Here is a 27,375-nt window from a genome sequence, read left to right as displayed (position 1 = left end):
TTTTTTTTTTGCACAGACCGAATATACACAATTTAATTTAATTTTAGAACTTTTCCATTTGCTTTCGCCTCGGTTGATTTTCCAGCACTGTCCCTCCAACACTATTTGTAAAATGGCACTTTGTTCAAGAAAATTGGGAATATATTGGATAAATGCACTTTGTTTCAGGTATTTTAATGTGTAATTACCTAGCAGGGGCAGCAGGGGAAATCCGTAGAAATAGTTTGCTTTAGTAAATCGCTTTTTCCTAATCGAACAACAGCCGTCAGTCAGTCCTACACCAGCCTACTGCGACTCATTCGATAGGGTTGCTGAACTGTAATGGCGTATTGACATTAGACTTGGCTAGCTTGGGTGTGAAGAGAGAGATTGCATGAGAGGCAAAATGCCAAATTAGTAGGCCATCAAAATTGGATCTGAAAAGTGTAACAATCGATCATCTCTGCCGCTCAAGCTGAAGCGTATATTTTTCTTGCTCTCACTGCAGGCATTTCCCATAAGGCTATCTCTATTTTTGCAGCTAGTCTGTCTAAAATCAAAGCACCATTATATTATCTCTTTGGTTTAATATGCTGTTATAGCTTACAAAATATCAATTAGGAAATTCTAAACTAACTTTAGCAATCATAATCTAAGGAAATAAAATTCAGCTTCCGCCAGGCTATGCAATCTACATACATATATGCCAACCCTATTTTTTTTAGCCTATTTACAATAGACTATGGCTGCGCTGCATAATTGAGTTTATTCCATTTTTTACAACAGCAGACATATTTCCCTACCATTCTTCATAAAATAGCCGCCCCTCTCGTTCCAGAAGTGCATTTAAATTATGCACAAATTGGCTGATCTTACTTCTATAGCCACTGGCGTACATAAATATTTTACGATATGCGAAAGTTGAAGTTTAGTTTTAATTTAGTCCTTTATTTCAGTTTGACATTAATTTGATGTTCGAGTAGCCCCTGTGTAGCCCATGTTCTGTATTTGATTTGTATGGTGGCCGCTGTTAATGAAGGTGTTTGCATAGTTTTAGACATGCTGTGTATCTATGTATAGGATTGTGCAGATGGTGAAGCGCCAGCCTTGGCGTAGCGAGCGGTCCACTCGCGTGCCAGGAGGTCATGTTGCTGGCGGTTTTTCTTGTACATATCGGCAACAACGCAATTCATGGGGCTGTCCGGATTGGGATCGGCCAGCAGCGATCGAATGGACAGAAGCAACTTTTCCACGGTCAGGGCCGGCGACCAATTCGAGCCCAGTATATCCATGCAGACGAAGCCGTGATGTATGTTGCAGTGGTAAATCTTGGTGCGGAATTGTAAAGACGGTGGCTGAGACGGGTACAATGTTGGAAATCGTATGTGCAGCTCAAAGTGACCGCCCTCATAGGGCGTCCCCGAGGGCCCGAGAATGACGGCCCGCCAGTTGTAGATGGAGTCGCCAAGTAGCTCCACTTCGCACCCATCGGTCGGTTCGCTCTTCATTTTCGCCAGCTCGCTGTGGAGGCGGCGAAAGCCAATGTTAGTTCGCATTGGGTTCGCTTGCGCCGCAGCTACGCGGTTAGCGTTCTCCGGCGCTCCGACGGCTTCCAAAGGAAGAATCTCGTAGCCGAAATGGAAGACATTTTCAAGGTCGCTTATCATCGGGAAAAGGTCGGGAAAAGCGTCGCCTGTGCTGCGGTAGACAACTGTCTGGCCCTCGGCGGACGGCTGGTTGGCAATGCGACGTCTTGCAGCGTGAGGCCGGTTCCAAACGATGGCGGCTGGGCGATCACTATCACGGCGGTAGGTGGCAGCGCGCTCGTTTGCGGTGATGTTGGCCGCGCGGCGGTAAGCATTGCGGCTGAGCACAGTGAGGCGGATGGCGGTCCGGGTGGCAGTGGACGCCCGGCTGGCAGCGCGGCGGCGCAGTCCAGTGCGCTGGCGGCTTGCAGTGGTGTTGGTGGTCCCACGACGGGACATAATGCGGCGACTGGCAGCAGGCTGGACGGCAGCGGACGCAGCTTCCTGGTTGGAAGCTGCATTTTTGGCCAATATACGAGCACTGCGACGGGGTGACATTATCTGCAAGACGTTAAAGATACTTAGAGACACTTTGACACGTGATGTGATGCTTTTATTTTTTGCTTACGTTAAGTTATATGTTAATAAATGAGTTAAAATGAATTTTTCAATTAAATTTGTTTCCCCCGAACGCTCTGTACAACGCGGCACATGAAATGAAAGTGAGATATTCCACTTTTAATGACAGGAATTAAAACAGCTTGCTTTGACTCGCTTTGACTCGCTTTGCAACACTTTAAATTTGGAACAGCTGTTTCAACTTTTCCCTGCTTGTGAATATTATTCTATGGACAAGAAGAACATCGCCATGATCTCCAACCAGCTGCCGTATCTTCGCAGCTACCTTTACTGACAAGCAGACATATTACCACCCCGCCATTTATATGGCTAACAACTATAAACTGCTTGTGCTTTTGTTTTATGTGTCCCCGCTCGTAATAAATGCTGTTTCTGTGCCATTTTCTGCTCGTCCCTTTCTAGTCCGCCTTAAAACAAGCAATAAATGTCAGCGACTCTGACTAGGCTGGGCATAAACTACAATGGCCAGGAGATACTTTATTTAACACTTGCATGAACGGACATAGCCACGGAGGCAGCATAGCACCCGGTGAGATGGCCGTAAAAAGTGCAGCTCCATATGAATGAATGGACGAATGGAATGGAATGGAATGGTCTGTGGATGAGGGCACGTGCACACCTCGTTATTTCTATGGGATGCAATCAAAACGAGTCCACGAAGGGGAAGCCCAGCACTTGAGACTGAAAAAAAAATGCCTGAGACAATAGAAATGTCTGCCCCATTAGGAATGGTTGAGTGCTAAGCATAACTAAAACAGCCGAGCCATCCTCTTTTTATACCAGGTAATCGTGGAGTGCAAAGGTATATTGCACTCGTTTAGATGTGTTTATTTGTAGAATTTGTTAAGCAACAGTAAGATCTAAACTCAACAGCGACGAACATTTAATAAAGTCATGTGCAGTCCTATGGAGTCCTGCTTCCAGATAGATAAACTTCGAGAAACTCCAGACAACGAAACGGACAGGGGCTTTGGTGGTCCACACACTCTGCAGTTTTTAGGACCACATCCGAACGGTATGGTTCATCGATCAGTTCGGCAGTCGTCGGAAAAATCACCACAGTCGAAGCTTTCCTGCGATTAATGAGATCTCGGATCCGGTATAGCCCAGGGCCAGTATGGTGAGTTCGTTGAGCTTATCGAAAAATGTAGACGATGTTGAAGCAACCCTGTAAACCCTCACGGTTGATGCTGCCATAAATTCAAAATGCAGTTGACTTAGATTCTCTTCCTTTATATCTTCGCCTTTTTGCTATATCAGGGATTTATTGTATGCGTTTTTCACAAAAATTAATTTCAAATCAGGGATGCAAGCTTACATTTTCACCAGTGTGCAGACACCACACACTGCTTTGAAATTGACGATGTCGTGATTTTACTGTACTGATATATTTCTTTAAAATATTTTATAAATAAAAACTTAAATTGTCTTTATTATATTTTTCCTGAATTATTGTAGTTTATTTACCGAGCTTAATCATTGAAATCGCACAATTATTGGGTGTTCTTTTGCAATCTTCCCACATAGTACCTCGCCTGTCATTTCGAATGATTAATTATAAGCCTACTTTCGGCGTTCCTTTCGATATTTCCATAATAAAGAGTTTTCCTATTTTCATTTCCCCTTTTCTTACCATGATAACTATGGCAAAAGTTTTTCGTTTGCCCTTTTGTTTCCCAGCTACTATCTGCTACCGACAATTCAATAAACATATTGTGCCCTAATACTCCTCGCGACCCACAAATATGCAAGGGAGTCCGGGGGCAACACAGACAGACGGCATTGTGCCGGGTGTGTCCCAAGTCAATGCCAATTTCCCTTTTATGCACAACTTAACAGAGCTTATTGCTTTTCACTCTTCATTGCGCATAAAAACCCACCATCCGCCATACGCATGATATGTAGGTTTGTTTGGGGCCGGCCTGAGGCAAAGCCCCAATCCAGATCCAAGTCCATATCAGCACGAGTTAACCTCTCTTTCATGCGCTTTTTTCTGTGCCCTTCTGTGCAGCCAGTCTGGGGAAGGGGCGGGCTCACGACTATGACTCAAGTCTCATTAGAGACCTCAGGCCACAGCCCGAAATGCAGGTAATCTGCATACAAAGCGCCGCCTCAGCAGAGGACTGCATATTCTCACCGTGCACGTATCCTCTCTCCCAGACGGTGATATGGCCATAATGGAGAGGAATAGAACGGAAATGGACGGAAAGGTATGGCAGCGTTTAAGGAGCGCAGCAACGGGCACGAAATTATGCATATGTGTGCGGTGGGTACAGCCCCGCCAGGGCTCTGTTCGGCAGGCACCACCACGAAAAAGAAAAAATACTGCAAACGGAAATAATTCAAGTGCAATGCAAATCATGGCCCAACCACGCGCAGGCAGGTAATTGTGTGTGTTTGCCAAATGAGGAACGGGAAGCTCCTGGCCTTGGCTTTGGCATTGCCTGGCAGAGGGGATTTCACCGAAAAGAGCAAACATTTCCGAGCAGAAAAGAATTGTATGCTCAACGGGGGGGTTCCTTGTTTTGTTGGTTCGCCTCAACCGAGTCTTATTAAGTCACAAATTTTACGCATTTTGGTGCAGGATTCTTTAAACGAAGGCATGGGGAAAGTTCAGCTCCAGGGAAAATGCACAGCAATCATGTGTCAGCTGCGCACAGAAATATGCATATATTATACATAGTTTAGTGTTTAATATATATATTGTATATATTATATCGTATGTGTCTTATCTTAAAAGTCACGACATCGATAAACATTTTAGGCCAAGCGGCGTTTCTTTGTGTGGGCACACTGGTCGAGTGGCGAGCTTTCATCCCTGGTATTTGCAATTGTAAAGTTGAGTGCGCTTAGAGTTAATTTTGATTTAATAATCGTACAAATAATTCAATACAATGCCAGCGAATGCGTCGGATCAGGAGAAGGGCAAAAAGCCGACGGAAGAAAATGTAAGTAGAGTGAATTGCAAGCAGGAAAATATCACAAGTTCATATATTATATTCAATCAAAGTCCGCTAGAAACAATTTTAACTTCGCTGATGCTGCCAAAAGCAGCGCTAACATTCACAACGAACTGAATATCGCTCCTCAGCCTGTGGAGATGTCCGAGGGCACCAGAGCACGCGAACCGGACGAGCCTCTGGCGGAGAAACCGCTGCAGTCGACCTTCGTGGCCACGACCGAGCACCACGTGGAAGGAGAGGTGCTCTGTGTAAACGTATCGGAGAACACCAGTCTGCTGGCCGTGGGCAAGCCCGACTGCTTGGTCTACATATATGGGCTAAAGCTCCATGTGACCGGAGGGTACGCTGATTGGATCAGTGACGGTGATTTCCAACTCATCGGCCACAAAGTGCCGGTCACCCGCGGCGCCTTTTCGCCAGACCGACAGTCGATAGTAACCTGGTCGCCGGATCTGGTGCTGCGTCTGTGGAATCTGGAATCACGGAACTGTGTGGGCATCTACTCGAACACCCATAGCGATGTCACCCATATTTTGTTTGAGCCCGAAAGCTTCTTCTTTGCCACCATCGATGAACTGGGCTATGCATTCATTTGGATGAAGAACGACACGAACACGAACTCGAACAATAGGTTGCGTTACGTGGACAAAAATTACTACACGCATGCGTTGTCGGCCTGTGTGTTTCACCCGGAGAGAGCCTACCTGGCCACTGGCTCCATTAACGCCACGGTCCGCATGTGGAACATGTCCATGGGATCTTCAACGGTGCGCAACTTTTTGGGTCACAGCGAACCCATCACCGCCCTGGCCTTCTCAAGGTGCGCTGGCTACTTGGTCGCGGGTGCCTACGATGGTCTCCTCATTGTCTGGAACGTGATGGATCAGGGGATTTTACGCCGCATTTATCACCATACGGGAGGCATTACCTCGATTGCCTTCGCCCTGGATAGCAAGCGCTTCGCGGTGGGTAGCAATGACACCCGGATGAGCGTATGGGACTTTGAGCTCATGGTGCGGACCAAGGGTCAGGAGATTACCGCTGATGAGCTGCTAGTGGGCTCGCGATTCAGCGAGTGTGGAATCATCTACGAGGTTCGCTTCGTCAGTGACACTCACCTGATGGCCATCTGCGTGGACAAACCCGAGGAGAGTGAGGAAGTCGGTGAGGAGGAGGAAGAATCTTCTTTCAGCTTCGATGCCGATGAAGCTGAGGAGTCAGGGTCAGAAGAATTTTAGGAGAAATAGATTGATTTTCGAGCTCACGAGAATTTATTAGCAGATGAACAAGAAAATTGTTTGATATTTTTTTTTTATTACTTTGGTTTAATTTTGAAATAATGAATCTTCTAGTCAGAACGAACATTTTATATATTTCCGATGGATTTTCGATGGTTCTGATCAGCATATTAGTTATGGGACATAGAATTCAAAAGCTTGTAACTCTGAGACAACCACAAGAAAGTCTTCAATTAATTATGTTGCATCAAAATCACTCGTGTTTATATACTCCTAATTAAAAATCAGTTGAGTACATTAATAAAGCGTTTTATAATCCGCTTAATTCTTCACAATTTATAGCCACTTCTACAGCTTTCCAAAACTAAACCGCACCACAATCATAAATTATTAAGCAAAAAATATTATTTTGCCTGCTTCGCTTCATTGGTCTCGTAATAAATGGCGTAAAAAATCGAGGATGCGGCACTCAAATACTGAAACATTTATATGCAGTGGTTGGCTTTTGGGTGAGACAGAACCCCACCCCACCTTATCGGGACGCTGCAGCAGCTCGCAAACTTTGTTCAATTCAATTCCTTAAGAGTTCACCAGCGGAGAAACAAGATGGAGTACAGAAAAAGTGAGGAGTAGAGCCAGCATTTATTTGAAAAATAAATAAATGGACAGACACGGAGAGATAGTGAAATTTAAACAAACCGACAGGCGGACAAACAAACTTTTCTGGGTGCATAAAAATGGTGCTAAAAGAAAATCGAAAATGCGTCACATTCGCCCAGTGAGAACATCTATCAAACGCTGCGTTTATACTCTACCCATAGAGTGAAATGAAATGAAATGTGGAATCAAATGAGATAACACACAGCTGTAAAGACCATGAAAAATGCTGGTTAAATATATAGAAATGTAGTGAAAATCTTATTACCATGTGGCTGCTGTTCAGTGTCTGCCATTTGAATCTTTGGATGCGACACCCAATGCACGGGTCAGTAGCAGGTCCTTTTGTTAAGTGGATTTGAATGGCAGCTTTTTGGACGCTTGGTGATTTGCCAAAAGATTTTACGTGATCATATAACTGAGCTCCTGGGCATTCCATTTGATTTATTTGAAAGGAAAAAAGGTGCTTGGACTTTTGTCAGTGGATAACAAAAACACCAGGGAGCAAAGAAATTTACTTAAATCATTTTCAGAATTTTCTTTGTGAAGTTTCACATTTTATTTTATTTCATTTAATTTTCTTTCTGTTCTCATCATTTACAATAAAATTAACATAAATTTGCGATTTTCCAAGCAGCTTAGACGCGTCTCCAACAATAAGAGTCAAATAGAATCAAATACAAGAGGGAAAAGAAGGAAAAAAAAAACTGGAATTCGCGTCTCCAAATATGCTAAAGTTGACAGCTTAAGGCTTGTCGAGTCTCGCCGGAGTCTGAAAAAAGAATCAAAATTAAAGTTGTTTAGAGTTATGACCCGAGCAGGCAATGACCTTAAATGCCTTTACATTGACTGTGATATTAACACAATTCTAATTAAAGAAACAGTACAAAGAAACATACAATTTGAAAGCCTTTCGGCGACAATTGAAATTCAATTTGTCAAGGCCTAAAAGCAAGCTCAACATAAGTCCCTCAAGCTGATTTTCAACGAATGCAAATTCAATTTGAGTCATTTGAAGCTGATTTCTTACAGAAAGTGACAAATACTCGTATCTCGTGTAGGTTTAAGTGTGTGGAAAATGGATAGTTAGATTTAATGCTTAGACTTAATGCTCATAGCTCCCAACTTTAAGGGATACGTTCTATAAATTCTACCATCTACGCCGCAAAGAAGCTTGAAAACTTTTCATAACGAAAGGAAAATAATTTCAAGTGTCTGCTGGAAACAAAATTACCAAATTTGTTTTACCAACAAACAAGCGAAAAACGTGAGAATTTCGAATCTCTCTGTAGTGCACACAGTATGGGTGCACATCTACATATATACATATTTATATGCATATGTACGTACATATGTACCAACAATGTAGCGGCAGTTTGCTGCTCGGAAAATCCCCCAACGTACCATAATCTTCATGTCTGTTTGCAACTGTTCGCGCTGACAGCTGGGAGGAATACGGGTCCGTGTCCACACACACAGTGTGGGAACGGGCATTGTTGGATGCCCGTCTCTCGCAGTTCCTTTGCAGTGTGAAAATTGCAGAAGATTGCATATGAGGGTTCTGGAAATATTTTTATTATTATTTTTTGTAGCTGTCATTTGGGTGTGTTTCTGGTTTTCTGTTTTTTGGGGTTACACAAATGATTGTTTGCGGAGTGCTGCTGAGTGGCCAGTTGTGGCATCGCCTGTGCTTGGCAGTGGCTAATAAATCAAATCAAAATGATATCAAATTTTAGGTAAACACTTGAGCTGACCCGAGGGCACCACACATTAAATGCTCTCGTTACAGAGGACTTCAATATTACCTTGATTTGAATTGACTAACACGAGGTTAATGCTAGCCCTACGATACGTTCAAATGTTATTGCCCTATTGCTGTCCAATCCGCAAAAAAATATCTGCAGTGAAATATTCTGCCCATTCTATTCTTAAAAATTCCCATCTCGAAATGTATTCCCCGATAAATGTTTCGCATTCAGCAGAATCTATCCCTAATGCCTTCCACCCTCAAAACTTGACTGGGATCACGGAACACAACTTTCAATTTACCAATAGCCGTTCAATCATCGACGCTAATCAAGTGTTCGGAAGAGCGAGCGCCAAATGAAATTCGTATACGACAGAGTGGCAGGCCCTGGTGCCTAGCTCTGACCCTGCTCCTCCTCGTTGATGCATAAAGTCCCATAAATCACTTGAAAATTACGGTGCTGCAAGCCACCCAAATGGGTGAAGAAGAGAAGAGGGAGACCGAAATCATCCAGGCCACAGCCATTCGACAGTGCCCCATAATAAGCATGGGGGGCTATGACTGTGAATGTGAATGCACAATTATGGCCGCTTCGATGGTCGTAAAACAAGGAAGCAGCAGCCAACATTTGTACCCGCTAGCCCCGCTGATGACTTAGCCGCGGCTGCCTCGAGTTGCAGGAGGCAGGGACATCAATAAAATAAACACTGTCAGCGGGAGAAGGGGAATAGGAGGCAGCCATAGGACCAGCATCAGCATCAGTGCCTGAGGATGGTATGCGAACGAGTGCTACGAGGAGGAGGCGTCTGCACAATTGAACACGCGACATTTGTCCAATGTTTGTTGTCTCATTGACACAACAATTTTTGTGTGCCTCCGCTGGAGGCACTTCTTTTGTGGGGGCGTGTCATGGCTTGGGTTTGCTAGTGCGGCTCTCGGTTCGCAATCATTCAAAAAGTCACTCCTGAGGGAGTTCTGTGTATTCCATGCCTTGCAGTGCAAAGAAAAACAAAAGAAATTCGATTTGCGCGTTCGATAACAGTTTCAGTGCAGCCCTGTTTTGTACTAGCAAATGTGAGCTTGCATCCCTCGTTTTTTTTGTGTATTTTCCAGTTGCAGAACGGAACACGTGTCAAATTTCATAATTATAAAAGTATTTCACTGCAATGCCAATAGAAAATAGGAACAATTCGAGCACTGAGACGATGGACTCAAAGACGACGCTAGAAAATGTAAGTTAAGCGAAAAACAGCCAAAAAAATACCTCAAATTCTAATTTTGTGTGAGACTTTTCTATCCAAGCCGATTAAATCGACCTTCGTGGCCATACGCGCACACCATGTCGAGGGGGTGGCACTGTGTGCAAGAGTCACGGAGGAAATCAGCCTGATGGCCGTGGCCAAGGCCAACTTCTCGATCCACATCTTTGGGCTAAGACTCCATGAGATCGGTGAAGACGCGTACTGGACCAGCGGCGAGACAATCACGCTGCAAGGTCACAATAGCACAGTCTACATTGGATCCTTTTCATCCGACGGCTATCACCTAATAACGTGCTCGGACGATTTTGACATGCGCATGTGGAACATACAATCCAAGAGCTGTGTGGGCTTCTGTCCGCGAACCAACAGCTACATTCGCGACATCGCGTTTGACTCAAATCACACTCCATTTGCCACTGTCGAGGACGTTGGCTACGCATCCATATGGGAGGCGGACGGCCGGAATATATATTACCTGAAAAGAGTTTACCAGGAGTCGCCATTGACGGTCTGCATATTTCATCCTTCCAAAAAATACATCGTCTCTGGCTCGGCCTCGTGCGTGGTCCGTATGTGGGATCACGCTTCAGACGACTTTGCCATCAACATCGATTTGGGTCACAAGAGTGCGATCACTGCCCTGGCCTTTTCCTTGCTCGGTAAATACCTGGTCGCAGGTGCTGAAGACGGTATTATCCTTGTCTGGGACGTACAGCGCAAGGTGTTGATGCGCCGCCTCAGCCAACACAAGGCAGCCATTACCTCGATTGACTTCTCGTTGGACAACACTAGGTTCGCCGTGGGGAGCCAGGACACCCAGATGAGTGTCTGGGACTCTATAAAGCTCGTACTGGCCAGCGAGAGGTGGATGTCTCACAATATTAGCGATAAGGATCTACTGATGGACTCGCGCAGTAGCGAGTGTGGAAACGTGCTGAAAGTTCGCTTCGTCAGCGACCGTCACCTGATGGGCATCTGCGTGGAAACATCAGGGGACGACAAGTAGTTGCCCTAGATGCCAGAGCCAGTATATGTAGCTGAACATTTTTGGAAATTTTTATTTAAATTAGTTTCGTTTTATTTGAACAGAGAACTGAGAATTGTAACCAAAAACCAAACGATGATTAAATTGTAATTGTAATCAGCTATAAAGTAGCTGTACATATCTCCTGCATAGGCCGCCACTGCATTAGTCCCCCCACCCAGCTGAGCGCAGCATGCTAATTGGCCAACACCTGCACTGGCCATGGCCGAAACCTCATCGCCAACAAAGTTTCCTTTTTATAATCAACGCGAACGCTTCATTAGCTGTGAGTCCAGACCCCACGTGTGTACTCGAGAAGTGCGTGCGGTTTTTAATTAGTTTTGATTTGGATATCCCGCCACCAATCAGGCCAATAAGCATCAGACTCGCAAACGCCGTGTGCATGGCAATGAGCCGCGAATCGGCCACTTGACCAACAATTTGATTGCGGTCCGTTTGGGCATTTGACAGCATTTCCCTGTTTATTTGCAGAGGCAATCATTGCAGCATACCCACTCTTCGCCAACACGAATAGTTTCTTTTTAATTGAAATTATTAAAACAAACACAAAAGTTTGCTGCGCGAGTGGCGGAGTGGCGAGTCTTTTAATTAAACTTAAACCGCGAAAGCTATTTGCCTGGCGACCCAAGAAGCCCCCAAACTATGCAGCTCTGGATTACCTTCAATGGGAATGGGAGTCCAATAGCTTTCCCCTCGTCAAACAAAGGCATTCCTTTAGATGTTTGTCGGCATTTCCACACATCAAGATTGGACAATAAATAATAATGGCCACCCCACTGAGCGCTGAGCATTGAGCGGCCACTGAAGCATGAGGCAAACAATTTTTAATAAATATATTATTTTTGTTTGCCTTCCATCCGACATTTATTTGGCAATTTTCTAATGGTCGCATGGCCTCGTGGTCCGGTTCCAACTTTGCCCGCTCTGGGCATAGTTTTATTCTCTGTTTTTTTTTTTGGCAGTCTCAAAGGGAAAAGCTGAGGTTCGGCCTGTTGTCTGCGCGCGGCCTTGACCTGGATACACTCTGTTTTCGTATGAACCCTTTCCATAAATAGCCCCTGATTAGTGGCCTTGGTACGAGCGCTTTAATGGGATTTAAAAGATGCATGGCGGAACAGGAAAAAGTCTTTGCAGAGTGCCAAGTCGTGTCCTGGTTGTCAGCGGGGGAAACTTCTCTGATTCCTTCGAAAGATTTCCCAACATTTTCACACTCTGAAGCTCTTGTCCTTAATTCTGTTCTGGTGAGGAGGAAATTCGCATGTTGTGGTAATTAATATGCGAGTCTGCAGAATATTTATATGCTCGTACACGCAACTCCGAGCCACTCCGCCAGTCAGTCAGAGTCAGTCAGCCAATCCTTTGGGTCATTCGCTGGATTCCAGTCCAGAAGCTGTAGGAAAACAGAAACAATTACTTCGTTTCTGCAGCACCCAGGAGTTGGGATGTATGTATGTATGTATGTATGTGAGTGGTAATTATAAGTTGTTCGTGTCTGTTAATTAAATGTGTCCAGCGAAGGCATTTAATAAGCTTCAGTCATTTACAAAGGCGCAACATGGCATATACGCAGCAACGGAGTCGTCCAGATGAGTGTAAATGAAGGCCCGGAATAAGCCCATTCATCCGCATACAGCAGCAGCGATTGTATATATCTGGATGTATTCTTTTTAAAGGTTAATAAAATATATAAACGCACACAAGAAGCGCGTGGATGAATTCGTTCCTTTCCTTTGACACGATACGTTTTTCCACGGATCGATCTGAAGGAAATCCATCAATGGAATTGTTAGTTTTGCTCTTGAGAAACTTTCTTTGTCGTATAATGAAAGTGGCTTGAATATTCCGTGAGTTCATCGGTGGAAAAAGTATCGTTGAGCATCGCCTTTAATTATGTTTACTTTTCTTTTGCAGTGGGCAGGGGTTTAATAAATGCCTCATATTGTTAACACTTCCTGTGGGGTAGCGCCCCCTCCTCTTCTGGCTATTATTGAAGTGTGAAATCTCTCGCCCGATAATAAAATGCAATGTGAAAGGCCGTCTTCAGCTTGATCGGCCAGCAAACAAACATTAATTAGGCATTAAACCAAAGCTGATAATTAATCATCTCAAAATTGTCCATGAAAGCAAAGTGTTTCAGTGTGGCCCAAAGCGTCAGACACCTGAAAGGATACACAACCAGCAGGGATACAGCCACCCAACCAGACACGCGGTTTTGCGGCTTCCCCCGTCAGAGGTGAGGGTAGAACGTGCCGCAAGGAAACTCGCATGGCAAGTGGCTAAAAACTAAACAAAAAGCTTTAATGGCAGTCGTTTGCTAGACATCCCTATTTACACTTGCTGCCACAACCCCCCTACCCAACCGCGCCAGAGGGGTATGTTCCTAAAGTTCTGTTTAGCGTGGGATATGTACAGAGCATCTGGAAGCGAGTAGGAGTATTCCCCAAATAACCCTCGCTCATTATGCAGCTGTTGCACTGTAAATATTTGCATACATGTTGCAAAATTAGTTAAATAAGCATTTATTGTTGTCCTACACAAAGTCGGTTGCTGCTGTTGTCGCAAAGCATTTGAATTACTTTTAATGTTTGCCTCCGCGAGCGCCACTATTAACACCAAAGGTAATTTTCCCAGCAAATTGACATAAAAGACAACAGCGAGGTAAAAGTTTTCTAGCCAAAAACTTGTGTTGTTTAATTTTTTTTGGGGTGGTGCGACACACACACCGTGAGACCCACCCATTTCCAGAGACAACATCAAAATTTATGTAAATGAAAATTGCATTGCATAAGCTACATTCACGGCTCCCGGCACCCGGCTCCAGCAGACTCCCCTCTCCATACCGCCATGGTACGTATACGCAATGTGCAGCAGCAGCAGCAGGCAGCAGGGGCGGCAGCCTAAAACCATTTTGCACGTAGTATTAGCGCGCTACTTCCATTATTTGTGCCATCCTTTAGGATCCGAACACACCTACACACCCAAAGAGGACTCCAGCATCGAGCCATTAAGGCCATATTGCCGCTAGGTAGGTCTATGGCTTGGCAGCTACCCGGTTTTCGTGCTACTTTTCCTTTAGTTTTCCGCATTTTCTTTATTGGTTTCTTGCGCTTCGCTGCCAAAGTTTCAACAAGTTTTTGGGCCTCGAATGGCTTCGGTTCATGTATGAGAGTGTGGTGGATGCTGGAAGGGTTTCTGGCAGTGACAAAATAATTTCTGAGCAGCCGTCAACTTTAATAGTCACTAAATGGTGAGGGACCAGCATGGTAGGCGCCTGAACTTTGGATATGCCGAGGTGGAAAATCACTTTATGTTACATTCTCTGGGAATTGTTTTCCTTTGTTTTAGCTAACACATTTTATTCTATTCATATGAATTTCTGAAGCATATTGTATGTAGGTGCTAAATATTGAAATATATGACGATATATATATTACACAGAGGTTTCCACAGATATCTGTAATAAATGTACACATCTCTGTAGTTGCTTTCATCAGACAATCGTTTAACAAACGATTTGTAATTGAAGTCTCTTTGCAGCTAATTAAAGCTGCACGTAAACGCGAGGAATTCGGGCAATGCCACAAATATGCTCTGCCAATTATCGAAGCCATGAGAGCAACCACTTAATAACCACACCACATCAGCATGGTGCACTCCGCGATATTCCCTGTTCCCATTTGCAGATCGTTGACAACTGCCCATGGCCGCCGGATAGTATCAAATGAAGTGAATTGCTTCATTTTCGAATTTCTGTCATACTCGACGTGCCTTGTACATCTCTCTCTCTCTCTGTCGCTCTGTCTCTTCCCCTTTTTTTATTTGTCGTCTGACCATGTGTCCGCTTCCTCTTTTGCTCTTCATATATGTTTTGGAAATCTATTCGTGCCACGAATTTCATTTTTAGCTTGGCAGCAGCAGCATTGGGTTTGTTGTTGCCGAACAGAGACGTGCAACGGCTGCCAGGCAACTTATTAAAAATGTCTGCAGTGGCAGCAAAAAGGAGCTCGAAAAAAAAACACCAGATTGCAAGCAAAAAGAAAATTATTTGCCGCAAAGTAGCCCGAAGAAAAGCGGCAGCAACTGGGATGAGTGTGCACTGTCGTGCCATGTAATTGTCGGGTAGAGAGTGCCTAAGTAAAAGTGCTTTGATTTCCGACATTAAATTAACTGCACGCCTCTTTAATTGTCTCTGGGAGACACAGACATATACGCACACACATCCTTTCCCACTCTCCATTCCAGTCCAGTCCATCCTGCATTTACTCAGAAAAGTGAGAATTGCATTCGGCATGAGCTTTGCCAAATTGAATCTTATGTAATGCCATATAAATCGAGTCAGGGCAGAGTCACCTTCATATGAAATTCACTTAACACTGCAGCAGTGGCAATGAAAGAATTGCAATCGAAATTACTTTCAGCCCCATACGCCCCCCCATAGCTATGGGATGGGAAATTCGATTTACATTCAAGCATTCCGTTTGAGGGTGGATGGATGAATGATATCGATGGTGCATTGAAGGAGGAGGCTCTCGAGTATCTCTGTAGGGGCTCCTACTCTGAAGCCCTCTCCACCCCTTCCTCGGGCATCAATTATGCTACGTATTTCTTTATTACAATTATCTCGTTGTGCTCTTGGGCCTCGTTCGCATTGTTTCAGCCCATGACTCGCCCATCATGTGTGTGTGTGTGTGTGGGGGGGGGGCACTCACTCCTCACTCCACACTCCTCACTCCTCTCTCTGTTTCTCTGTTGATGAGGAAGTGATACGGCAGCCCGCAGTTGGAAGTCCGCAATGCGAGGGAAATTGGTTTTAATTTTGCAACTTGACGGGCCACTTGTCGTGCCATTGACTCATCGCAGAACCCAAAGCTAAGAATACAGCACCAAAGAACCAGCCAACAGGCACCCCGGACTGGACTGGACTCAATGTCAGGGACACTCGAGTGGGACTCGTCTGGTCCACAGATCAGGTGTGCCTGATTTAATGAATGAAGATTATAAGCCATGCGTTGGCTCAGATTTATGCACCCTGATATTCAAACAGGTTATTTATTGACTTAAGCCCCGGCTCGGGCCTTAGCCTTAGCTCTATTTGCTTTCCAGTGAAGCAAAGCAAAGCAAAGGTGCTCCGTAATTAATGCATCAAATGCAGAAGAGCCAGTTTCGTATGGGATAGAGATCTCTTGTTTCTAAGAAGACTCTGAGAGCACTCCATTATTATTGAGAAATGGTTAAAGTTTCTAGCTGCAGTTCAGGGAAAATCAATCGGCTCTTTCTGAATCTTTCAATTAAATGAAAACGAAATTAACGCCGCTTGCTAAAAAAGTCTAGAATTTAATTTAAATTGAATTTCCATAATTATAGAAACCATAAAAACAGGCATATAGCAACACAATGGATTCTAAATCTGTAACTTCCTTCATTTATCAAAATCTTAGCTAAAAGTGCGGTAGAGGGTAAACCCCATGTCCAATTAAAATCCATTGGCTCTCCCTACATACCCTCAAAATAAAACAGCAGGGTCCAGGGTCCAGCACACCCCGCTGCTACTGCTTACAGGGTATTAACAATGGTTCCACATGATGCAGAGATAGAACACATATGCGACGTCACACTTGAGCAGTTTAAGCAGAGTTTGCAGAGGGAGCAGACACCACAACGAAAGACAGACAGAAGAAGAGATCTCAACAAGAGACGAGCGACGAACAGGTGTTCCAACTTATTCATTAAAAACAAAAAGGAAACAGACAGGAACCGAGACGAGATGGGCCAACACCCCTTACCAGTCCCAGTGACAGTGCCAGTGCCAGTACCAGTCCCTATTCCCATTCAAGTCACTGCCGGTTGGAAGTTCCCGCTGCTTAAGATTGTGGTCGACACGCAATTGCGGCAATTTCAAGTTGGATGCGCTCTCTCTCTCTCTCCTTTTCTGTCTCTCCCCACTTTGGGCCAACGAAGCGAAGTGGCAAAAGGCAATGCCAAAGCGAAGGGGACGGCCAAAACGCTTAGATGCTGCGCTCTTGTCTTTCACACACATCCGCCGCAGTCCATCCTGGCAAGTTTCTTGAGGCTGAGGCTGAGGCAACGACAACTACCAACTTCCAGCTGGAACTTCAACTGGCTGAAACCGAAGCCGGTTTCGGGGTGTGTTAACTTTCTATGCCCGGTAGCGCTGATTGCCAAGACAACGACAGCCCAATTCATTCAGCGGTCTGGTGCCTTTCAACGGCAGCAGCTGCCTTAAAGTTCTATAGTTTGGCCGGGGTCCTCAGCCTCAGCGCATCATTCCCTCATCCTCTCAGCGCTCTGAATGTTCGTTCTAAATGCTCTTGCCAAGAAAAGATGTTTTGCATGGGCTGTTGGACGCTATCTCTGGAGGCGTTTCCAGTTCGATTTATCATGGACAAAGTTATGATCGCTTAAGTGCCGCCGTTTAGTGTTCCTGTTTTAGCATCTCCCATTGCTCATCATAAATTGTTAGCATGACAACTCTAATTATGGGGGTAGGGGTTTCGAAATGAAGGGGTTCGCTTTGATTGTCGCTACTTATTTCGCGATAAATCGCATTTGCTTAAGGAGACTCTACCTTAGGGCTAGGCAAGATAATCTGGGACTTAATTTGAAATTTATTACAAGCTTTAAAGTTGCATATTTATGGAATAGTCATTAACAGCTAGCAAAAGAAACGGAACTGCAGCTATCATAGCAATCCAATCATAAAAATTCTGCACACATTCCTGCCCATCAATAAAATGCCACCAAAAATATACCACTAATTGTTCTTCTCTTCACACTTTTAGCAACCACAAAAATGATCATGGGATAAGCATAATTGGTGTTCCATAATTGTTTGCAAATCAGCATTATTTGTTGAACAAACCTATTTACGATTACAATGCCCCCCCACCACAACAAAATCAGTTTTGATTATGCCAAACACATAAACCAGAAATAAAACCACAAAATTATGTAGACAAATATACAGTACTCGTACGAGTACTCGTATGAAGAGATCGTTTCTATGCCATGGCTGTGACGGAAGTTGGGGGCCCCCCCACCGACCAGCGACTCCCACAAAAACCTCTTTCAAAAAGAGGCCATAAATATTGTTCATTTGTAAATAAATGGCCAACGAAAAAAAGAGTGTGTGTGGGGGTGGGCAAAAAAAAGAGTGGAGAAAAAACAACAACTCATAGAGCATATAAAACATTGTTCATGTTCATTTCCAGTACTTGGTTTTCCATTTCCTATAGGCAAACATCAAGTGGTGCCACAGTGCTGTCCATATGGCTATGTCTGTGTCTATGTCGCTGTTCTGCGGTTGGCTCTGGCTGCGTGCCTTCTCTTTTATTACAGTATCATCTTCCGGTCACTTTGTCATTTCTCCACAACATTTCTCAAACAGTTACGACTGGGACAAGTGTGGCCTCAGCGCGTGTCCAGACCCTCAGACCAGGAACAGCTCGAACTTGAATTATTAAAAAATAGAAACGAAGTCCAAGAAGAAATAAATACTGGCCGGGGCACTAAGCGGAAGTTGAATAGACAAAGTCGATTCGTTATAAGCTCGATAGACGAAGTCGCAGTTCTGTTGCCTTCTGGGACCATACACTGAAAGCAATGGGGAGTGGGTTAGACTCAGAGTTACTTGTGGTTCAAACGGATTATATAGTCAGTGATTAAGGATTACGCTTCTTACATGATTTTTATTATTTTTAATGGCAACTCCTCACAGTACCGCTTGGGGAATTTGGAGATTCTCCACTGTTCTATGAATTCTAGACTTTAAGAGAAATCTTAAATCAAGAGCTTCTCTTTCTCAAAGATTCCCCAGAACAATTTCTCTCACTGGGCTCAGTCACATATTCAAATCGTTGCAAAGAGCTGGTCACAAATTTGCATCGTCAGCAGCACACTGCAGCAGCAGCACACTGCAGCTTAAATGGTTACTCCTCTCGGGTAACCCGCACCATACACCCTGACCAGCGTTGACCATCACCGTCGACGCCACTTAAAAGCAGTTCGCGCGAGTGCCACGGCCTGAAGCACAGCACAGAACCAGAGCCAGAACAACAGACCAGACCCTCCTCCATGCCCACCTTCATAGTGCGCGATGGGGCACACACGCACTCGTCGCAACGCGCTGCACTTTGAATATAAATTACACAAATAGTGCACACGACTTTGATGGCTCGCAGCGGGGGGACATTGAAGAGACGTTGCACAGTGGTGCCCAGATCTAAGATGATACAAAATGAGGGATAATTATTCATAATATGAGCCACAGTCACAAGCACAGACCTGTAAACACATTAGCTGGCTACGAACCAAAATTGCGTGTTGATTTTCAGCAAATCTTCACGTCACAAGCTCCACTGTGCTGCTGGCAGAACCGCTGCCGTGTCCACGTTACGTTACCCTTTGAAGCTAATGACACTGCCATCGCCTTAGTCTCGGAGATCGACATCGATGATGAGCGCCCAAAGCGTTTTGAACTCTGCGGCCAATCAAAAATCATGAGTGACACACGCGTTTATATGTGTGTGTATGTGGAAGGGGCATGGGTCGTGTTCTAGTGTTTGGATTGGAGTGGGTTCGCGCTTGGATTGAAGGCGTTGCCTTGCCGGCTAACCGGGCAGATGGACAAGTTATTTCCGCAACGCTTTCTGGAGCTGAGTTCTGCCGCCGACGCCGCCGCCGCTGCTGATTGATTGATTAATTGACAAAGGCAGTGCCGTTAGTTTGCACTGCACATTTGCATAACCAATTTATGAACGGGGCCCGATCCGATGCATCCATGTGCCATGGAAATAGAAATGTCTTGCTTGTCTGGCGCGTATGTAGTTCATTGTGTTAGTTATGCAAATGTTGCATTTCCGCCTCAATCGTCTGCCCTAATGCGGTTTAATTATTCATTAATTTAAGCTTCAATGTTCCAAACCATTTTTGGCCCACTTTCAGCAACGCAACGCAACGGCTGCCCTGCCCTGCCCTGCCCGGCCCAGCACGATTGAATTTCCTGCAGGGGCTTTGTTCATCTGCAGGCTTTTGTCACCACAAATATGAAGTGTTGCCCGATTATGAAATAATTATGGGCATTGTCCACATTGTCGCGCCGAAGGGAGCTTTGTTTTGTGTGGGGTCAATGCAATGCACGGCAATGTCTGCTCTTCGATAATTAAAAGCCGACTTTGTCCATAACAGGAATTTAGCCGGGCTCTGTTTGTTTGTTCTACGATAAATGTGTGTACATAGGTCGGGCATCTAGTTGGCCTGTTCTATTGTGTGTTCTAAGCTCCCCAGAAATGGGAACGCATTCTATGTATTTCCCAAAACACCTTGGCCTCTATGTAAATTTTCAAAATCTGTAAAATATAACCCACCTGCTGCCGTAATCCTGTTTGGAGTATCTCAGGCGGAGCTGCAACATGCCTTGCATATTTAATCCCGGCTACATCGGACCCAATCCGCCCTGCTGTGACCCCGATTGTGTTGTGGAGGGGCAATGCAATAATTGGGAGTGCGGTCCGTGCGATCCGCCATGCGGCTGTTCACCAGGCCCGCAACCAGCGCCAGCGCCGCCGTCGACACAGCCGCAGCAAAGCCAGAAAAAGTGTTGATACTCCAGAAACATGGAGGGGAGCTTGTAGCAATAGATAAACCAATCCAATCCGACAAAATATAACAAGAATTAAAGTTTCACAAATGAAATAGATCGGTACATACACAAATATATTTTCTTTTGCGTATTTTTTTGGCGACTTGGCATTACTTGACTTGATTTGTGGATATATATTGCAACAGCGATTAGCATATCGATACAAACTTATCAGGTCAGTGTTGCCAAATTAAATAAATACTTTATTTGTATTTTATTGTGGAGTGAAGTGGACTGGGCTGGACCGTATTTACCAATTAACAATTCGAGCGGCAGAATTTCTTTATATAATTCTTAATATTCTTCTTCATATCATATGACAGTAGACTTTGCTAACTGGCTAGCTGCAAAAATAGAGACAGCCGTATGGGAAAAGCCTGCAGTGAGAGCGAGAGAAATATATGCGTTAGCTTCAGCTGGATGAAGCGCTTATTTGTCGATTAACGAAACATTATCGACACTGATTTCGGTGTGCAGTATTTAGGTCAAAGATGCGAGCTTGCAGCCCTGGCATATTTAGTTGTGAAATTAAAGAACCAACCACGTGGAAAATCGTCTCAAACTAATAGAAACTAACAAATTGCATCGATATAAATATGAGTACTGAAAGCAAAAATAATGAACCAAATTATTATGATGTAAGTGTGATCAAAGTTAACCGAAAGTTTCCTTGTTTGAAATCAATTTTGTCAATTCAGCGACTAGTACTGTACTATGAACTAGAATATGAAGACAAATATGTCATTAAGGATTTCATTTCAATGTGTGCTCGATCTGGTAATGGAATTCACACATCGGCGAATAAGAATAAACCAGGAACCTTGGATGTGCACAGCGGCGAGGTGACCGAGCACACATCATCAGATGCAAAGAGTAGCGACTCCAACGGCTCGGAGAGTGACGACTCCTACGAGGAGGACAGTGACAGTGAAGACGACCCCAATGAAGTAAAGGTTCCGTACAAAGGGAGGACCAAACCATATAAGGACTTCTTCGAAGGCAATGCCTTGTACTTTCCCAAAAAGCTCGTTAAGCATCCAGTTTTCACGCCTTTTGATGTGTACCTGGACTACAAGCAGATCTTTGTGGAGATGCAGAAGATAGTTGAGGAGGCTCCCAACCATTTCAAATACGACATTTCCGCGGTGCTGTACCCAGTGCTGGTGTTGGGATATCTGAGAATGGTTATCGGCGGCAACTTCAAGATGGCCAAACAATTTTTGTTGGAGCACGAGGATTACTTGGAGGATATCTACGATCGGAGCATCGCTAAGCTCAAGCGTATACGCAGGCCAAAGCAGGTGTCAGGCAGAGCCCAAGAGCTTCTCTTTGGCGACGACTTGGTACTCATTGAGATGCCAAAGGCAGCATTGATGAAGCTATTGGAATACATGGCAAAATGGACGCTAGCCCATCAGGAGTTGTTCGTGGCCCACATTGTCATCGACGGCTTCGATAAGAACACCCCGAAACGGCTGCGTCTGCCACTGGGTCGTCCCCCCATAGAGGAAATCAGTTGGGCCAACTTGACGCACACAACCAACAGCAATCCGCAAGCGGAGCCGCGCAACAACAAAATGAGCTCCAGCTTTTTGAGCCCACCTCAGCTCCATCCAAAGGATGAAGTTATTTGTGCGTTCTTCTTGAAGGACGGATGCTGGTTGGGAATGGCATCTACAGATTACACCGTCCGGCTCGTCTCGGTGAAGCTGAACAAAACCGTGAAACTACTGAACGTTCTCGTCGGGCATTTGGGCAAAGTCTACACCGGCGACATATCCCCTGACAGGCGCTTCCTGATCAGCTGCTCGCTGGACGGCACCATGCGACTGTGGTGCTTGGTATTTGGTGCATGTATGGGGATCTATAATCAAATTAGCCCCGTCCGCAGCGTCGTATTTGCGCCAGTGGGCAACTACTTTGCCACTGCCTCGGTGGATGGCCTTGCACGCGTCTGGATAAACAACTGTGACGAGCCCATCTTGCTGATCTCCGGCCACCTGGCAGAGTTGGAGGTTTGCATCTTCCATCCGAATGGACGGTATCTGGCCACCGGCTCGGCTGACCTCACGGTCCGGATGTGGGACGTCGTCAGTAGGGGCGAACAGGTGCGCCTCTTCTACGGCCACTATCAGGCAGTCACCGCATTGGCCTTCTCGAGGAGCGGCCGCTACTTGGTCTCCGGCGGCCGCGACTCTATATTCGTCGTCTGGGACACAACCGATGAGAGGCCGATCCGGAGCCTGCTCAACCACAAGGCACCGATCAGCACGATAGACTTCGCCATGGACGACAGTCGCCTGGCGTTGGGCTGCCAGGGCACCTATCTGAGCATCTGGAACTTTGACAACATCCTCAAGTCGGAGAAGTCACGCGATACACCCATACTGATCCTCTCGCATCCAAACCGAGGTGGACCCATATTTAAAACTCGCTTCGTTAAATGCGGCGTCCTCATCTCCATCTGCAGTCAGCCGCCAAAAGAACACCAAAACAGTTTTGGACGAGCTCTCCAACCGAAAAAAAAGACAGGAAAAGGAACAAAACAAAAATCATAGAAAGGTAAGCTTTTATTTTACATTCAAACAAATTGAAATCAAGAGCCGTTTAAATTTACAGGCGACACATTTGGATACCTCTTTCCTCCCTTCCCTTTCACCTAAGTAATTGGTAAGTCTGAAGTTCTGTTTGGTGGCTAAACATTATTATATTAAGCTGACTTGCAGACCCTTGACGAGTGTTCAAAATGTGCAATTCCTGCTGCAACCCCAACGCGTTCAATCCGTTCTACATCGGACCCTTTCCCCAGTGCGCCTGCGGACCGTGCCCCTATGGCTGCTACTCGGGATTTACACCATGTGGATGGCGGCGCTGCTGCTGGTGAGAAGCCATCACCATCACCATCACATTTTGAGCACTCAACAAACGTCAAAGAGTGGGAAGAGAAGTTTATCTATCCAAATTTGTTTTCTGTCCCAATAAAATACACACAAATCAGGATCAAAATTTGTGCTCTTGCTTTGCTTGTCTCTCATTACTCTGGAAGACATTCGGCTATGGCTGCAGCCATAGATCTCCACGAGGCAATTAGCCATATTCTGCGGGAGGTACAACACGTAATGACTGTGGGCTCTCCAATACACCAGGGATCACATAGTGCTGCCCATACGGAATTGGGTGATTATTCTGCATCAGTCCTTTGTCATCAACCATCGGGAAGTGGAGCCTGGAGTTCTGGATATGGGTCTGGATCCTTTGGTGCTACCCATGCGAGGCGTCGTCACCATTATGAACGATTCCTACTCACAACTGGACGGGCAGTCGCTTAGCATCAATCATCGGGAAGTGGAGGAACTAATCGAAATGGATTCCCTTCTGCTGTCCATGCAAAGCGTTGGGAATATAATGGAAGACTCCCCTACGGAACTGCACATGCAGCAGGAGACAGTTATCGATCTGAATGTGGCCATACGAGTTACTCAGCGCATTTATCGGCTGGCCAGATCCGCATATGATATTATGTCGGTGCTTACCGGATAACAGAGTATCGTATGCTTTCGCCGTCACCGCTGGGGATTGGTGATTTGCTGCTCCACCATGGATATGATTCACTTGGGCATTGGTGTGGTGGGTACTCTGGCCCTGCTCTTGTTTGTTACCAACTCGGCCGCCACGGTCGCCATCTACTCGAGCGATCTTCTATCCGAGATGGTGGCATCCAGCGCCCCATTCATAGACCGCTTTACGCCCGTCGAAGGTGCGCCTGTGGTACTAGACTGTGAGAACATGGGTCCCACATGCTCCATTGTTCGTAGCGTTGGCAATGGTGTGTGCCATGTGGTGGAGATAATGGCTGACCTTGGCAATAGCTCGGCGGAGCCACAGCCCCCCAATCCCAATGCTAACAACGAATCTGAACGAACAGTAACGAGTCCAAGTGTGGAGACTGGCAAGAAAAAAAATACGTCATCGATCCTTCAAGAGAACCCCAACAACAGAGAAAAGAGAAGCACCAAGCAAGCGTCACATACTGGTGAAAATTTTAGGCTACAATAGTAGTCCTTTCTTTGGAACTGTCCAAATTTGTTCGTTTCCCCTGCCCGAATATCCATACCGGAGCTCATTCATTTTGTACAACTGTTTCGGTAAACATCTATTTTTTAAAAGTTCCGAAAAATGAAACAATAGAAAAAAATCCCTAAATTTTCAACCAAGGAAAAACTTCAACATATTTCTTCGGCACAAAAAAAAATAGACAAAGTGAGCCAAACAAAAAAAGTTTCTAAAATTCAAACTCAAAGATCAATTCTGTAAATTCCGTACAGCTGAAGCTTTGATCCACCTGCTGCAGTTGAAGGAAGCTTCTTTTGTCTTTGAGTTCGCGACATTTACTATCCATCATGGTTATGATCGTTTGCAAGTTCGACCCCTTCTATGTGGGACCCTGCCCACCGGGCTGTTGCGCAGGACCTTGTGGTCCTTGTGGGCCTTGCTGTGGACCATGCGGTGGCTGTGGGCCGTGCGGTGGCTGTGGGCCTTGCTGTGGTCCATGCGGCAGTTGCTGCAGCTCTTGTCCCTGTGGCTGGTGACGAGCTTGCTAGGATCATTGGTAAGTCAGTAAACTTAGAATTAATTGCATATATTTTAAGGGTTGTCTTTACTCTCCAGCACGCCCATGCTAGCCGGAAGATTACTGCCGAAGAAATATGTTGCTGTTCGAAAATATTAACCTTGGAAAGGTGCTACCATCTGACACCTTCAGTAACAGCTCAAACGTAATAAAATGAATCTTCAACAAAAATTGGCTTGGAGGTAGATGTGGTTGGGGTTCGCGGCTCTAACCTTCAGTCCTAGTCCGTGGAGGTTTGGCCGCTGCTGGGATGCTAGCACGGCGAAAGTAGGCACATGTTGTCGTAGGTAAGGACTGGCCTTAAACAGCTGTTCGATGGCCAGGCGACGCCGCAGTGCGCAGTCGCGCTTCCAACGCGAACCCGAAACGCTATCAAATCGGAACAAAATCCTAAACATAGAATGTAGAGCATTGTGTCAGGTCAAAGGTTTTGGGGCCCCTCCCCACCCAACTGCTTACTGCCGGCTTGCTGTTCCACCTGAATCTGATATGCCTGATGCTGAGTTTTGTTCGGCATGCTATGTTTTGTTTCGGCTTAGCGCGATTTATGGCGCCGTATAGGAGGTGTCCTTGTGTGCGTTATGCTTCCTTGAGGCGTTTTTTGGGGGGCGGGTCGGTCTGCTTATGCTTTGCTCCATGTGCGCGTGTGTTGGCCATTTCACTCTCATTTTTGGCAGTGTTTGCGTTGTTTTTCCCGCGGAATTTATTGCGGTAGGTCGGAATTTTCATTGCTTTCCCGGCCACCACCTCTCTTTTTGTTCCCTTATGATTCTGCCGACTGGGTGGCGTATCTGTGCCTGTGTGTGGCTTTGTTTCATGTTTTATGGGCAAAGTTGTGCGGCTTCTTATATTTGAGTTTTAGTTTTTAAGCAGAAACTTTTCCGGCTGCATTGTCATCCTCATAAGGTGGCTGCACTTGAGATAAGTTTTTCCTCTGGCCCAGCAACAGTTTCCCCTGCATTTTTGTGTCACTTTGGGAATTTTGGAGTCAAGGTGAGGCCCCATTTCTCATTCAACTCCCAAAACTCCAAACGTCCGGATCTGCCTAAATTTCAGTTTCTAAATTTTTTCCGTTCCGTGTAAACTTTGTAGGTTTTTCCATAAAATAATCCTCAAAATTTGTTAACTTTATTTATTTTATTTTTTTGTAGGTCCGTACGCAAAATGGGTTGCTTTTTCAATCCTGGATACGTTGGACCGTGTCCTCCCTGCTGGGGTACTTCTTGTGGGCCTTGCGGTGGCTGTGGTTCCTGTTGCTCTTGTGGCCCTTGCTGCGGACCCTGCGGCTCCTGTGGTCCTTGCTGCGGACCGTGTGGGCCCCTGCTTCCGCCATTCCTGCTGGTTAGATCACAGGACTTACTGCGCTAAGATGACAAAAATTTCAAACTTGTAACAATAGAACAATAGAAACCGGTCAGCTATAACCAAAGATCAGAGAGAGTCTTTCAATCTGAAAACATGGAATCCCCGAAGTTTCGTCTCGTGTCCGTACCCCGTGCAACATGTTGCAAGCTCTGCATGCAACCTGTTCGACAGCCACTGTTCTCGGCTTGGCGCTTCGTATTTAACAGCCAGCGCTCGACTCGAGGCGCCTTCAAAGTTCGTTTGTATCTCGGGTAGCGCGGTTCGTGAGGCAATCCGGTCGCGAGACTCTGTTGGCGTATCTGTTGGATGTTTGAGCGTGTTTTTGAAGATTGTGATCCGGCAGTTAGGCTTTGACAACTGAACGAAACTCAGCCACAAATCAGGGCCTAATCCTGCTCTGTATACTCGCTGTAATTAAATTCGTTGGAGTTAATTAGCTGATACAAAACTGGTCTATAATGAACCTGCCATTCTTCCGGCACGGCACTTAACTCAATTTTGTTTCTGCCGATCTATCGCCTAATGTGTGGATATTCAGCGTCCGTAAAGTTTGATTAGTGCCAAAAAAAAAATAATAAAGGAAAAACTGCTGAGCGAAAGCTCTTTGCAACAAAATCAACAAAAATTACGGTTCATTTGCTAAATAAACGGGACCAGTCAAATTTA

General features: G+C 45.3%; 7 protein-coding genes and 1 long non-coding RNA gene across 10 annotated transcripts; 6 read left to right on the top strand and 2 right to left on the bottom strand.

Moving 5' to 3' along the window:
- Positions 1–904: 904 nt before the first annotated feature.
- Positions 905–2,240, bottom strand: LOC111078014. The gene is made up of 2 exons (XM_022372548.2): positions 2,134–2,240; positions 905–2,066 (listed from the first exon to the last, which is right to left on the bottom strand). The coding sequence occupies exon 2, from the start codon at positions 2,061–2,063 to the stop codon at positions 1,050–1,052; it is 1,014 nt and encodes a 337-aa protein (XP_022228240.2). The 5' UTR covers positions 2,064–2,066; positions 2,134–2,240; the 3' UTR covers positions 905–1,049.
- A 678-nt stretch (positions 2,241–2,918) lies between these two features.
- Positions 2,919–3,713, bottom strand: LOC121404404. The gene is made up of 3 exons (XR_005967959.1): positions 3,612–3,713; positions 3,463–3,537; positions 2,919–3,395 (listed from the first exon to the last, which is right to left on the bottom strand). It is a non-coding gene; the product is annotated as an uncharacterized LOC121404404 (long non-coding RNA).
- Positions 3,714–4,945: 1,232 nt separating this feature from the next.
- LOC111076611 (transcription initiation factor TFIID subunit 5-like) lies at positions 4,946–6,695 on the top strand. Its single transcript, XM_022370470.2, has 2 exons — positions 4,946–5,092; positions 5,155–6,695. The coding sequence occupies exons 1-2, from the start codon at positions 5,039–5,041 to the stop codon at positions 6,343–6,345; spliced, it is 1,245 nt and encodes a 414-aa protein (XP_022226162.2). The 5' UTR covers positions 4,946–5,038; the 3' UTR covers positions 6,346–6,695.
- Positions 6,696–9,846: 3,151 nt separating this feature from the next.
- Positions 9,847–11,182, top strand: LOC111076749 (transcription initiation factor TFIID subunit 5-like). Its single transcript, XM_022370676.2, has 2 exons — positions 9,847–9,981; positions 10,052–11,182. The coding sequence occupies exons 1-2, from the start codon at positions 9,916–9,918 to the stop codon at positions 11,015–11,017; spliced, it is 1,032 nt and encodes a 343-aa protein (XP_022226368.2). The 5' UTR covers positions 9,847–9,915; the 3' UTR covers positions 11,018–11,182.
- A 9,116-nt stretch (positions 11,183–20,298) lies between these two features.
- On the top strand, positions 20,299–23,482 carry LOC111077382 (pre-mRNA-processing factor 19 homolog 1-like). Of its 2 annotated transcripts, none has more exons than XM_022371640.2 (5): positions 20,299–20,889; positions 21,041–21,352; positions 21,413–23,276; positions 23,334–23,384; positions 23,441–23,482. In XM_022371640.2, the coding sequence occupies exons 2-3, from the start codon at positions 21,311–21,313 to the stop codon at positions 23,270–23,272; spliced, it is 1,902 nt and encodes a 633-aa protein (XP_022227332.2). In that variant the 5' UTR covers positions 20,299–20,889; positions 21,041–21,310; the 3' UTR covers positions 23,273–23,276; positions 23,334–23,384; positions 23,441–23,482. The 2 variants fall into 2 exon arrangements, with proteins under 2 accessions (XP_022227332.2, XP_022227341.2); XM_022371649.2 differs by having other exon boundaries at positions 21,038–21,352.
- Positions 23,483–23,603: 121 nt separating this feature from the next.
- Positions 23,604–24,254, top strand: LOC111077390. The gene has a single exon (XM_022371662.2). The coding sequence runs from the start codon at positions 23,955–23,957 to the stop codon at positions 24,252–24,254; it is 300 nt and encodes a 99-aa protein (XP_022227354.2). The 5' UTR covers positions 23,604–23,954.
- Positions 24,255–24,311: 57 nt separating this feature from the next.
- Positions 24,312–24,781, top strand: LOC111077398. Its single transcript, XM_022371673.2, has one exon. It carries the CDS (start codon positions 24,312–24,314, stop codon positions 24,768–24,770), a length of 459 nt encoding a protein of 152 aa, XP_022227365.2. The 3' UTR covers positions 24,771–24,781.
- Positions 24,782–24,838: 57 nt separating this feature from the next.
- On the top strand, positions 24,839–25,515 carry LOC111077409 (male-specific sperm protein Mst84Db). Of its 2 annotated transcripts, none has more exons than XM_041593894.1 (3): positions 24,839–25,037; positions 25,070–25,323; positions 25,383–25,515. In XM_041593894.1, exon 2 carries the CDS (start codon positions 25,115–25,117, stop codon positions 25,301–25,303), a length of 189 nt encoding a protein of 62 aa, XP_041449828.1. In that variant the 5' UTR covers positions 24,839–25,037; positions 25,070–25,114; the 3' UTR covers positions 25,304–25,323; positions 25,383–25,515. The 2 variants fall into 2 exon arrangements, with proteins under 2 accessions (XP_041449828.1, XP_022227375.1); XM_022371683.2 differs by having other exon boundaries at positions 24,841–24,974; positions 25,072–25,323.
- The last annotated feature ends 1,860 nt before the right edge of the window (positions 25,516–27,375 follow it).

The sequence above is a fragment of the Drosophila obscura genome, unplaced genomic scaffold (assembly GCF_018151105.1).
Source record: "Drosophila obscura isolate BZ-5 IFL unplaced genomic scaffold, ASM1815110v1 contig_200, whole genome shotgun sequence".
NCBI lineage: Eukaryota > Metazoa > Arthropoda > Insecta > Diptera > Drosophilidae > Drosophila > Drosophila obscura.
This window is presented reverse-complemented; position numbering and strand designations above follow the sequence as displayed.

Coding starts and splice junctions, on each gene's coding strand:
- LOC111078014 (XM_022372548.2), bottom strand. CDS start 2,063: ATGTCACCCCGTCGCAGTGCTCGTATATTGGCCAAAAATGCAGCTTCC.
- LOC111076611 (XM_022370470.2), top strand. CDS start 5,039: ATGCCAGCGAATGCGTCGGATCAGGAGAAGGGCAAAAAGCCGACGGAA. Junction 5,093..5,154: donor AAAAGCCGACGGAAGAAAAT/GTAAGTAGAGTG, acceptor ATTCAATCAAAG/TCCGCTAGAAACAATTTTAA.
- LOC111076749 (XM_022370676.2), top strand. CDS start 9,916: ATGCCAATAGAAAATAGGAACAATTCGAGCACTGAGACGATGGACTCA. Junction 9,982..10,051: donor CAAAGACGACGCTAGAAAAT/GTAAGTTAAGCG, acceptor TTTCTATCCAAG/CCGATTAAATCGACCTTCGT.
- LOC111077382 (XM_022371640.2), top strand. CDS start 21,311: ATGAGTACTGAAAGCAAAAATAATGAACCAAATTATTATGAT. Junction 21,353..21,412: donor ATGAACCAAATTATTATGAT/GTAAGTGTGATC, acceptor TTGTCAATTCAG/CGACTAGTACTGTACTATGA.
- LOC111077390 (XM_022371662.2), top strand. CDS start 23,955: ATGGGTCTGGATCCTTTGGTGCTACCCATGCGAGGCGTCGTCACCATT.
- LOC111077398 (XM_022371673.2), top strand. CDS start 24,312: ATGGATATGATTCACTTGGGCATTGGTGTGGTGGGTACTCTGGCCCTG.
- LOC111077409 (XM_041593894.1), top strand. CDS start 25,115: ATGGTTATGATCGTTTGCAAGTTCGACCCCTTCTATGTGGGACCCTGC.